Source organism: Phyllobates terribilis, unplaced genomic scaffold, assembly GCF_046119375.1.
Source record: "Phyllobates terribilis strain yellow unplaced genomic scaffold, ASM4611937v1 Scaffold_2__4_contigs__length_985480577, whole genome shotgun sequence".
NCBI lineage: Eukaryota > Metazoa > Chordata > Amphibia > Anura > Dendrobatidae > Phyllobates > Phyllobates terribilis.
The window spans coordinates 430270677-430283537 of record NW_027362762.1 but is presented as its reverse complement, the minus strand read 5'-3'; the positions used below and the strand labels follow the sequence as shown (position 1 = coordinate 430283537).

General features: G+C 49.3%; 1 protein-coding gene across 1 annotated transcript in view; it reads right to left on the bottom strand.

The window, feature by feature from the left end:
• LOC141246090 (multidrug and toxin extrusion protein 2-like) overlaps positions 1-12861 on the bottom strand; it is a 354159-nt gene that overhangs the window by 303599 nt on the left and 37699 nt on the right. The window contains exon 3 of the mRNA XM_073669113.1: positions 2401-2630. Coding sequence (XP_073525214.1) covers positions 2401-2630 — 230 coding nt within the window. The remainder of the gene's footprint in view (positions 1-2400; positions 2631-12861) is intronic.

Sequence of the window (12861 nt, the reverse complement as noted above, 5' to 3'; positions counted from 1 at the left end):
ACTTCCATAACAAGTGAAGACTGAGAGGAGGTGGCATCTTTGCATGCAGTATGGACAGGGGATTGCCTTGCACGCACAACAGGGGGTTCTCTTACATGCACAACAGCGGAAGAAGCAGTGGTGACACCCGCTGACACTGGTCATGGACCCTGGGGTTCGCCCCACAAAGTCGGGTGCTTTGATGACATGTGCTTGATCATGCTGGTGGTGGTCAGGCTGGTAGTTTTGTCACCCCTGCTGATGCTGGCATGGCTGGTGGTACAAATGGCCTTTTTGGGGTTACAGCTCTTCAGAGTGTCCAAGTGTGGAATCAGTTGCTGTCTGACGACACTCGGCATGGTGGGAGGAAGGAGCATCAGGGTGAGGAGGAGTATGCGGTCGAGACTCACGGCTACTAAAACTTGACTGTGTTGAAGACAGACCGGAGGTGGTGGTGCCCAGGTAACTGGAAGTATTATCTGCTATCCAATTAATAACCTGTTCACACTGATCAGTTCGCAATACTGGTGTTGTCGTGTGCTTCCCTAGCAATTCGGTCAAGAAGTGGGAGCGAGAAGATGTGGCTGTTGTTTGTGGCACATTTTCACCTTGTCACGGCCCCGTCCTCTACACGCACCATCACCAGAATGTCCAGTTCCACGTCCCTTGCCACACGCCTTGCCCATTGTAAATGAAGTAAAATAGCTTACACTCGCACGATCAATGGAAAAAGGGTAATAAAAATGCGATTAGAACCATGGAAGAGGAAAACCATAGTTCTATTTGTCTGGCCTACACCAGAATCTTTTAAACAGATATATTTGTGTCTGAGCAGTCAGGGAGACACTCTTACTGTTTTTTTTTTACGGAAAAAAGGCCAAAAGCTGGATAATACTGAGATTTGAACCATGGAACTGCAAAACCACAGTTCTAGTTATCTGGCCTACACCAGAATCTTCGTCTAACAATTTTACCAGCAGGATCACACAGGACTGTAATGCAGAGTTTGTTTGTATAACCACTGCGTCTCCTATATAGCCTGCCTGCCTGCCTGATATCTGGGATGGATATTAGTCCTGAGAAGGACTGTTTGTTTGATTTGGCAGGCTTTAGAGACCCTACACTACCTATTTCGCACTATATATCTCTCCCTAACTCAGCAGCACTGACCCTACCCTGTCTGATCCCGGGCGACTGTGTCCAAGATGGCGGTGCCCGGTTTTAAATACTCGATGTGACGCTGTGCGGCCAGCCATGGCTGCGGCATTACAGTGACTGGCTGGCAATCCCTGCATGTTCATTGGCTCTGTAAAGAGCGCCAAACGTGCAGGGCGGAGACCCGAGCTCCCGCCCGAGTAACCCGGAAATGCTCGCTTCTCGCCAAACATCCCGAGTAGTGAGATGCTCGGGCGAGTACCGAGCAGTGTCGAGCATGCTCGCTCAGCACTATTCACAACCATATGCAGAATGACCGGCCTATAAAAGCCCACATTAGACACAGGGGGGTTGCTTGCCTTTCCACAGGACACAGGACGAGTGTTTGTGTGTAAACCAGCAGCTGATGTAGGCCCAAGGAAACTCGTTCTTTACCCGGACACAGAGTGTCATCCGGACACACGTGCTTGACACAGACAGACGCAATCTACCAGAATCCCAGGGAAAGATGGGTGAATCTCAACATTTAAGCTAATTATGGACAAATGGACAATTACTTTGCAACTAATTATTGTATGTACCTTTTGCAATAATTCTTTTTAATGGACAACCCGAGAATAAAAAGATACATTTTTTTTATAAGAATATCTTGATATTGATACTTTGAGAAGTCCTCGATAGAGAAAAAATACAGAAAGAAGTATTTATTTTACACAGGGCAGACATTATTTCTTGCATTATTTTTCCGGTAAAGTGGGTGCCTCTGTCACTTTTTATTGTCTCAGGCACCCTGTATCTGCAGATGACTTCTTAGATTAGTCTCTGCTGTAGCCTTGGTGGTGGCTTTACACATGGAGTACGCTTCTGTACATCCTGAGAAGAGGTCAACACACAGAAGTACATACTCATAGGTTTGCATCTTGGGAAGTTGAATGTTGTCCTTCTGAACATTCTGGAATGGGTACATGGGCCTCAGTGTGTGTCTCATAGGCATCTTGGGGGTGCGTCCCACGTTGTTGAGTGCACGGGACAGACAGGCTTGAATGTGTTTGGCTGCAGTGGCACTGAACATACCAATGGTGGTGGACGAGGTCTGTCATGGCAGTCTTTCCCTGGTGGATATCGCCGTGGGTGGCTTGAGCCATCATGGGATACAGAATTCGGGGAAGGCAAACTTTGTCTCCAACGTGCCACAGTCCTTCTGGTGACTGTACGGCTCCCTTCTCTTGCCATTTGGCGAGTTCTTCATCACCAGCCTGTTGTTACAGGTGGGTCAGCGGCGGAGGACACCTGTGCAGCTGCCACCTTGACAGTGTTGTCTCTTGGTTGGTAAGCTGCAGACTTTGCAGTCTGGTTGGGCAGTTGGTTGCCTTTAGCTGTAGCTGAGCCGTCCTTTGCATGGAATTTGACTTTCACTATGGCAACTTTCTCGGGTAAATGTAGGTCCTCCATCAGGCGTTGGACGGATTTAATATTCTTGATAGACTTACTTGCCGCTGCGGGGAAAGATCAAGCTCTCAATATAGGTCCATAGTTGTGAAAGCATAGTGACTGTCTTTATAAATCGCGGCAGTCTGGTCTTTAGCATGTCTGCTGGCTTTTCAAAGGGCACGGAGGTCAGCTTCCTGGTAGACATGTATGGGGGCAGCTGCTCTGCTTTAATGGTTTCATGGCGGGAAACAGCATACCCAGTGAAGAACTGGCCGTCCATGCCATACCGCGATCCGTCCACAAAGAGCTCATGGTCTGGTTTATCTAGTGGGACATCGGTAACATGACCAAACACCACCCCCCCATGGGACATTATTTGTACACCGTCATGTTCCTCTTGTGCCTTAACTAGGAGATCACCCACATTATCACTACCAACCCTCTCCTCCCTCCAGAGGCAACAAGAGTAGTGCAATGGTGAATGGTGATGTTATCAGGCATGTGGAGGGCACTGTAGCGTTGGCGTCCCTGCCTCCTGCTAGGCAGGGACGCTGTTCCCCTCACCTCTCCGCTCCGTGCCCGGCGTCTTCCTCCCGCTCTGCTAGCAGCGCGTGCTCCTTCCCGGCCACGGTGCTTAGGGCGCCACCCGCTTCCTTACAAGGGCCGCCCCCTTGTATAGTTGCTCAGAGGTTCCGCCTCCCAGACCCGTTACAGTTTGCTCGGGCCATGGAACCCGGTGGCACCCAAGCTCCCTCGCTCTCGGACCTATGTCATGAACTGTCCCGTCAGAGGTCCCAACAGGAGTCCATCCTGGGTCACCTGCGGAATGTCAACTCTCGCCTGGACACTCTGACTGCTCCACCAGCAACCACCGCTAGCGTCATGACCCGCAACCCGGCAGCGCCGCTGCCCACCAATACCGTGGTATCCTGCCCCGGACCCCGGCTTTCTGCACCTCCTCGCTTCGGAGGCGACCCCGCTCAAGTTCGGGGCTTCATAAACCAGTGCACCCTGCACTTTGAACTCCTGTCCCACCAGTTTATCTCCGACCGGGCCAAAGTTGCCTTCATCATGTCTCATCTCACGGGGGAGGCACTGGCTTGGCTAAATCCTCTATGGGAGAGAGGAGACCTCCTGGTGTCCGACCTGCCAGCTTTTCTCACGGCTTTCCGGAAAGTCTTCGACGAACCCGGATGGAAGACCTCATCTGCATCGTCTCTGCTACGCCTCCGTCAAGGAGATCTCACCGTGGGCCAATATGCCATACGGTTCCGTACCCTTGCTTCGGAGCTGGCCTGGGATAACGACGCTCTGGTGTCTGTCTTCTGGGAGGGTCTGTCCGGCCGTATTAAAGATGAACTCGCCGGTCGGGACATTCCTACCACTCTCGACGACTTGATAACACTTGCCACCCGGATTGACATCCGGTTCCAGGAGCGCGCCAAAGAGGTCACCCGTGAGAGGAGGTTTCCACGTCTAGCCCCTACTTTCCAGAAACCCGTCACTCCCTCCGTTACTCCCCAGGCACACTCACCTGAGCCTATGCAGGTCGACCAGACCAAGATGGTCAAAACCCGTCAAGACTCACGCCGTGCCGAGGGGAGCTGCTTCTACTGTGGCAGTAAGGAGCACCGGATCCGTTCCTGCCCTGAGAGATCGGGAAACGCCTGTGTCTAGGGTCGCTCAGAGAGGTCTCCCTAGACAAAAGTAAACCCTCTCCATCCCTGATGCTGTCAGTCTCTATCACCTGCGGAGAGAACCGCTATTTCGAACTGGCTCAACTTGACTCAGGAGCTGCTGGTAATCTCATCTCTCAATCCCTGGTAGAGAGGTACCGCATTCCTACCAAACCTCTGGCCGTACCTTTATCTGTCGCCGCCGTGGATGGGGGCCTCTTACCACATCCTATCCAACTCATCACAGAATCCATAACTCTGCAGGTGGGAATGCTGCATTCTGAGAGCATCTCCTTTCATGTTCTACCTGGACTCTCTCACGCACTCTTGTTGGGTCTACCTTGGCTCCAGAAACATGCACCCGTGCTTGACTGGCAGACCGGAGAGGTCCTTCGCTGGGGACAGGACTGCCATAAGACTTGTCTAGTTCCCGTTCATCCTGCTCGTCCTTCTTCTACCCCAGTCAATCTACCCGGTCTACCGGCTCCCTATTGGTTTTATGCGGATGTCTTCAATAAAAAAGAAGCAGAGACATTACCCCCTCATAGACCATATGACTGTCCAATCAACCTGATACCCGGCTCTACTCCTCCCCGTAGGCGTATCTACCCTTTGTCCGCAGCAGAGACAAGGTCCATGTCTGAATATATTGAGGAGAATCTGGCCCGGGGATTTATCCGGAAATCTACCTCCCCGGCGGGAGCGGGCTTCTTCTTCGTCAAAAAGAAGGACGGCTCACTCCGTCCATGTATAGATTACAGAGGCCTTAACCAGATTACAGTGAAGAATAAATACCCCCTCCCGCTCATTCCTGAATTATTTGACCGCCTGAGGGGGGCTAGAATCTTCACCAAACTGGACCTCCGTGGGGCGTATAACCTGGTCCGTATCCGTCAGGGGGATGAATGGAAGACGGCATTCAACACCCGGGACGGCCACTATGAATATCTGGTAATGCCCTTTGGTCTCTGTAACGCTCCCGCCGTCTTTCAAGAGTTGGTCAATGACATCTTCCGGGACCTTCTCTACTCCTGCGTAGTGGTGTACCTGGACGACATCTTGGTCTTCTCTCCGGATCTCCAGACTCACCGGAGGGATGTTCGTCAGGTCCTGCTCAGGCTCAGGCAGAACTACCTCTACGCTAAATATGAGAAGTGCCTCTTTGAGCAGACCTCGCTCCCGTTTTTGGGCTACATAATTTCTCAGACCGGCCTACGAATGGATCCTGAGAAGCTGTCTGCCATCGAGAAGTGGCCTCGACCAGAGGGGTTGAAGGCTATTCAGCGGTTCCTGGGCTTTGCCAACTATTACCGCCTCTTTATACCGCACTTCTCTTCCCGGACTGCCCCAATTTCCACGCTCACCCGTAAGGGCACTAATCCCAGAGAATGGCCGCCCGCAGCAGAGGAAGCCTTTCTTTCCTTAAAACAGGCTTTCTCTTCCGCCCCGGTGCTGCATCACCCGGACGGCAACAAGCAGTTCTTCCTGGAAGTTGACGCCTCCTCCTCTGGAGCCGGAGTGGTACTTACCCAAAAATCGTCTTCCGGGAGAATGGTAACTTGCGGCTTCTTCTCCAAACTCTTCTCCTCTTCTGAGCGCAACTATTCTATTGGAGACCGAGAGTTATTGGCCATTAAGCTGGCTTTGGAGGAGTGACGTTACCTGCTCGAGGGGGCTCTTCACCCGGTAATAATTTACACTGACCACAAGAACTTGGCTTACCTCCAGAGTGCTCAGAGACTTAACCCGCACCAAGCCCGGTGGTCCTTGTTTTTTGCTCGCTTTGATTTTGTTCTTCATTTTCGCCCGGCTGACAAAAACATCAAAGCGGACGCCTTGTCCCGATCCTTTCTGGTGTCTGATCTCGAGCAGGAACCTAAACATATCATCGATCCCGCCAGAGTAATGCAGGTGGCTCCCGTGAGTCTAAATCGTCTCCCTCCCGGTAAGACGTTCGTCACTGTATCTGATCGGGAGAAGATCCTACACTGGGGTCACTCGTCTAAACTTGCTGGCCACGCCGGTCAGAAAAAGACCCTCCAGCTTATTACCCGGCACTACTGGTGGCCTACCCTGCACAAGGACGTAATAGACTTTGTTTCTGCCTGTGTGTCCTGCGCCCGCAGCAAGGTTCCGAGACACCTGCCAGCCGGTCGCCTCCTTCCGCTTCCTGTACCTGCTGCCCCCTGGCAGCATATAGCTATGGACTTCATAACAGACCTCCCTGTCTCTGCCGGTTGTACAGTCATTTGGGTGGTCGCTGACCGCTTTTCCAAAATGGCCCATTTCATTCCCCTGCCAGGCCTCCCATCTGCACCCGAGCTGGCTAAAGACTTTACCCGCCACATCTTCCGTCTTCATGGCCTGCCTCTCCACCTCGTGTCGGATCGTGGGGTTCAGTTCACCTCACGCTTCTGGAGAGCCACATGTAAACTGCTAGACGTCACCTTGGACTTCTCCTCCGCTTACCATCCACAGTCCAATGGTCAAGTGGAGCGGATCAATCAGATCCTGACCAGTTACCTCCGGCACTTCGTTAATGCCCACCATTCAGACTGGGTGGATCTCCTGCCATGGGCCGAATTCTCTTACAACAATCACGAGAGCGAATCTTCCTCCAAATCCCGTTTTTTGTAGTCTTCGGTCAGCATCCTCGGATCCCATTTCCCGTCTCCACCTCGGTGGATAATCCGGCTGCGGAATCTCTCGTTAGTGAATTTTTCTCCATTTGGGAGAGTACCCGATCCGCACTCCTTCAGTCGTCCGAGCGGATGAAAAAACACGCTGACAAAAAACGCCTGGATCCTCCACAATTCCGTCCTGGAGATAAAGTCTGGCTCTCGTCCAAGTATGTCCGGCTCAAGATTCCCTCCTACAAGTTAGGGCCTCGGTTCATCGGCCCACTGGAGGTTACCAAACAGATCAACCCGGTGGCCTATAAATTGAAACTCCCGGCCAACTTGCGGATCCCTAACTCCTTCCATGTATCTCTCCTCAAACCCGTGGTACTTAACTCTTTTTCCAGGTCTACAGGTACGCCTCCTGCTCCGGTTTCTGCTGAAGACAAGTTTGAGGTAGAGAACATTCTGGCCACCAAAAGGGTAAGAGGAAAGACCTTTTTTCTGGTAGATTGGAAGGGGTTTGGTCCTGAGGAGAGAACGTGGGAGCCCCGGGAGAACATCCATGCCCCGCTCATCCTTGCTAAATTTCTGTCTGGCCTAAAAAAGGGGGGGCCTAAAGGGGGGGGTACTGTAGCGTCGGCGTCCCTGCCTCCTGCTAGGCAGGGACGCTGTTCCCCTCACCTCTCCGCTCCGTGCCCGGCGTCTTCCTCCCGCTCTGCTAGCAGCGCGCGCTCCTTCCAGGCCACGGTGCTTAGGGCGCGCGCGCGCGCGCTCCCCCTCCCCGTCCTAAGGAGTCCCCGGCCAATGGCCGGATGACTTCACCATATATAAGGCACCTCCTCCAAAATGGAGGTGCCCGAGCAATGTTGTAGCACAGTTCATCACTCTGCTTCAGCCCTCAGGTCCCGTTTCCAGTTACCTGCCAGTTACCTGCCAGTTTCCTGCCAGCTTCCTGTCTGATGCCTGCCTGTCTCGTGTCAACCTGCTACTATTCCTGCCTACCAGCCCTGCCAGTCTGTCTATGGATCCGTCTGCCCGCTCACCTGGGAGCGCACATCTGCTACCTGTCTGCTAGCCTACCTGGAGGCTCCGCCGTCACGTGCTGTGACCACCAGCCTGTCCAGAGACTCTTGCCCGCTCACCTGGGAGCGCTCACCTTCTACCTGTCTGCTAGCCTACCTGGAGGCTCCGCCGTCACGTGCTGTGACCACCTGCCTGTCCAGAGACTCTTGCCCGCTCACCTGGGAGCACTCACCTGCTACCAGCCTGCTTGCCTACCTGGAGGCTCTGCCGTCACTTGCCGTGACCACTCGCCTGTCAAGAGACTGTCCCGGTCACTTGCCGTGACCACCTGCCCGTTTTCCCAGAGACTGTCCATGTCACTTGCTGTGACTACCTGCCCGTCTTCCCTGGGCGCCACCCGCTTCCTTACAAGGGCCGCCCCCTTGTATAGTTGCTCAGAGGTTCCGCCTCCCAGACCCGTTACAGGCACATTAAATTCTGAGATGTCCAGCAGTACTGAAAAAGAATGGTCGTAACATCATGAGAGATGTAAACAGTGAGGGAGAAAGTTAAAAAAAATTCCAGTAGACTTATGCAGCAGAAGGTAAACAGCATTTATGGCTTAGTGTGACACTGACTCTCCCCCCTTCCTGCTGGAGAAGGGGGAAGGAGGTGGGTTATCACGCTCTCCTCTCCCTTCTGACCGCAGACTGCAGTTTCTGTGTGTCCAGGCTTTTCACAATTATAACGTGAAATTTCTTTGTCCTTGCCTGGACTGATTGTACATAAGAGGGGCTCTGGACTGGGTTTTTGCCTTATTATTCAGGGCATTTGTTGCTTCAACACCCTTGGCTACTTTGTATGACAGCCAGATACTCTAGGTGGGACACTATTAGTGGCTCTTTAATCACGTGCTTTAAACCTTCAACAGAGCCATAAGACAGTAAACGGGTGTGAACTTTAGACTTGTTCTCATATACTAAGTCCTGCCATCTTTGCCAGAGCCGGGTATAATATTTTTCTACTAACAGGAGAAAGCTTTTCTAATATTCTCTACTTCTCTAACAAATGGCATGGGAAACATTTCAGGGTCTGGCTTTCTACTCATCATGGCCAGCATTTCACTACAGATTCCAGGGAGCCACACACCCTCCTTGTACACTACAGTATCTGGTCCCCTAGACTGGGATGTGAGGGCTGGTGGTAGCAGTCTGGCCAAGAGCTGTGGGTGAGCAGCAGGGGGGGTTAAGGTGAACTGACCACCCTGACTGAGTAATTGTCCTAGTGAGTCTTGCATGGCAGCAAAAGGCTGATGTATAACTGCAGCATCCATTTGGGTTGTGTCAAGGGAGGTGCTGGAGGATAGTGCAGGGCCTGAAGGGGCGTTAGTCACATCCTCTGCAGGCATGATGTTCATTGTGGGCCTGGCCGAGACTTATGGGGGCGAAGCACTTGGGGAACTGGCCAAGGGGGGCTCACTATACAAAAGGATTGTGGGGCGTTAACAAAAAGGGTACCATCCTGTTTTTTAGGCGGTTTAATGGTTTCTATGTGCCAACAGGGGGCACCACATACACAACAGGTCTCCACAAAAACTGGATTCTGATTCCTACATACACAACATGTCCATCCTTCAAGGACAATGTACGGGGGTTGAGTCAAAATGGGAGCAGCAGGGGAATCAATGCCATCTTTGTTACATACTCGAACTTGCAAAAACTTATCACCATGTTTTTCTTCCTCCAACTTGCCTCTAGTTACAGATTTAGAGTTTTTCCACCATATCTCAGCCTGGTCTAGTAAACCAATATCATATAAACAATTTTTCTGTTCCTGAAATACACTTCCAGAAACCTTCATCAAATCTGCCACCTGGTGGACAACCAGACACTGAACAAAAAATAAGCTTTTTCTGCACAAATTTATTTTCTTTCTTTCTTTCTGTTTATTTAACCCCTTTCCGACCAGGTCAGTAATTGTACGTACCTGCGCCCTGGGCCTTATGAACCAGGTACGTACTATTATGCGTGCGGCGATTACGCCCACACACAAGCGGTATGGGGCGATCGCCGCCGAGTGTCAGCTGATTGTCACAGCTGACACGCGGTGCTATGTGCAGGAAGCGGTCCCGCACCGCTCCCAGCCCATTAACCCCCAAAATGCTGCGATCAAAGTTGATCGCAGCATTGCGGGGGCAAGGGTAAGCACGATACTCACCTCCTCTCCTGGCCTCCAGCGATGTCTGCTATGGCTTCCCGATGTCGTCATGACAACATTCGGGTCAATAGGAGGCAGGAAATTACTTTGGTCATGCGCAGTGCATGACCAAAGTAATGTCTCCTCTGTGTGCAGCGCTCACAGGCTGCATGGCATAGGGAGCTGCTGCTCTCTATGCTATGCAGCCTATAAGGCTGCAAAAAGTGAAAGTCCCATAGTGGAACATAGTGTAAAAGTTAAAAAAGGGTAGGAAAGTGAAAAAAAAATTGTAAAAGTATTAAAAAAAATGTAAAAAAATAATCCCCAAAAAATAAAAATATATTGTACCCATATTTATTTATTATGAAAAAAAAACAAAAAAACAATAAAAGTACACATATTTGGTATCGCCGCTCCGGAACGACCTGACTTATAAAACTGTCCCACTAGTTAACCCCTTTAGTGAACACGGTAAAAAAACCTAATAAAAAACTAAGCAAAAAACAATGCTTTAGCATCATACTGCCAAACAAAAAATGGAATAACACGCGATCAAAAAGACGAATGTAAATAAAAATGGTATCGCTGAAAACGTCATCTTGTCCCACAAAAAACAAGCTGCCATATAGCTCCATCATCTGAAAAATATAAAAGTTACAGCTCTCATAATAAAGTGATGCAAAAAAATTATTTTTCTAGAAAATAGTTTTTATTGTGTAAAAGCGCCAAAACATAAAAAACTATATAAATGCAGTACCGCTGTAGACGTACTGACCCAAAGAATAAAGCTACCTTATCAATTTTACCACACGCAGAACGGAATAAAAAAAACAAAAAAATAATTCCGGAATTTTTTGTTTATTCCGCCTCCCAAAAATCGGAATAGATAGTGATCAAAAAATGTCACATTCCCGAAAATGGTACCAATAAAAACGTCAACTTGTCCAGCAACAAAAAGCTGTCACATGACTCTGTCTTTGCAAAAAAAGCATCTTTTAGTGTGTGACAGCTGTCAATCATAAAAACCCGATATGAATCTATTATCGCTGTAATCGCACTGAACCGAAGAATGAAGTCGTCTAATCACTTACACCACACGAGGAACGGCGTAAAAAAATAAACTCTAGGGTTAGGGTTGGATTTAGGGTTGGGCTAGGGTTAGGGTTGGGCTAAGGTTAGGGTTGGGCTAGGGTTAGGGTTGGGCTAGGGTTAGGGTTCGGATTTTTTCAAAAGTAAAGAAAAAAAATGATGACGATATGGCGACCAGTGTTGAGCGCAAGTGCTCGCTACTTGAGTTTGCATCGAGTGCTCGGGTATGCACTGAGTATCGCGTGTGTTCGAATGACATGCTCGGGTCTCTGCCCCATATGCTTCGAGGCCCAAAAAAATGTTGCTGGGATCGCCTGCCATGCACGAGCGATCGCCGCATGTTTTGTTTTGGGTGTCTAACAATCGTGAAACATGCGGGGCAGGGAATCGAGCATGTCACTTGAGCACCCGCGATACATGGTGCATACCCAAGTATCCGATGCAAACTCAAGTAGCAAGACTAATGAAAACTTATTCAATATGATGACCTAATGTTATCAAATTCTGTCGTACCTCTGGGTTCAAAATGTTCAATATACCCCTTGATAAAATCCTTGAGGGGTCTAGTTTCCAAAATGGAGTCAATTGTGGGGAGTTTCTACTATTTAGGCACATCAGGGGCTCTCGAAATGCGACATGGTGTCCGCTCTTGATTCCAGCCAATTTTGCGTTCAAAAAGTTACACAGTGTTCCTTCCCTTCTGAACCCTGACGTGTGCCCAAACAGTGTATTTTCCCCACATATGGGGTATTGCCTTACTCAGGAGAGATTGCACAACAAGTTGCATGGTGCAATTTCTCCTGTTACACTTAGGAAAATGCAAAACTGGGGGCTGAAAAACATTTTTGTGGGAAAAATATGAAAATTTTATTTTCACGGCTCCATGTTATAAACTTCTTTGAAGCACCTGGGGGTTCAAGGTGCGCACAACACATCTAGATAACTTCCCTGAGGGGTCTAGTTTCCAAAATGTTGTCACTTGTGGGGAGTTTCTACTGTTTAGGCACATCAAGGGCTCTCCAAATGCAACATGGCGTCCGCTAATTATTCAAGCAAATTTTACATTCAAAAAGTAAAATGGCGCTCCTTCCCTTCTGAGCTCAGCCGTGCCCCCAAACAGTGTTTTTTCCCCACGTATGGGGTATCTGCGTGCTCAGGGGAAATTGCACAACAAATTTTGGAATCCATTTAATCCTGTTACCCCTGCAAAAATAAAAAAAAATGGGGTTTAAAATAACATTTTGGTGAAAAAAGTTAAATGTTCATTTTTTTCTTCCCCATTGCAAAAATTCCTGTGAAGCACCTGAAGGGTTAATAAACTTCTTGAATGTGGTTTTGAGCACCTTGAGGGGTGCAGTTTTTAGTATGGTATCACTTTTGGGTATTTTCTACCATAAAGGCCCCTCAAAGTCACTTAAAATGTGATGTGGCCCCTAAAAAAATGGTTTTGTAAATTTTGTTGTAAAAATGAGAAATCGCTGGTCAATTTTAACCCTTATTGCTCCCTAATAAAAAAACAATTGGGTTCCAAAATTTTGCTGATGTAAAGTAGACATGTGGGAAATGTTATTTATTAACTACCTGGTGAGATATATCTCTCTGATTTAGGGGCATAAAAATTCAAATTTTGAAAATTGCAAAATTTTCTACATTTTCTCCAAATTTCCGATTTTTTCACAAATAAACGCAAGTGATATTGAAGATACCACTAT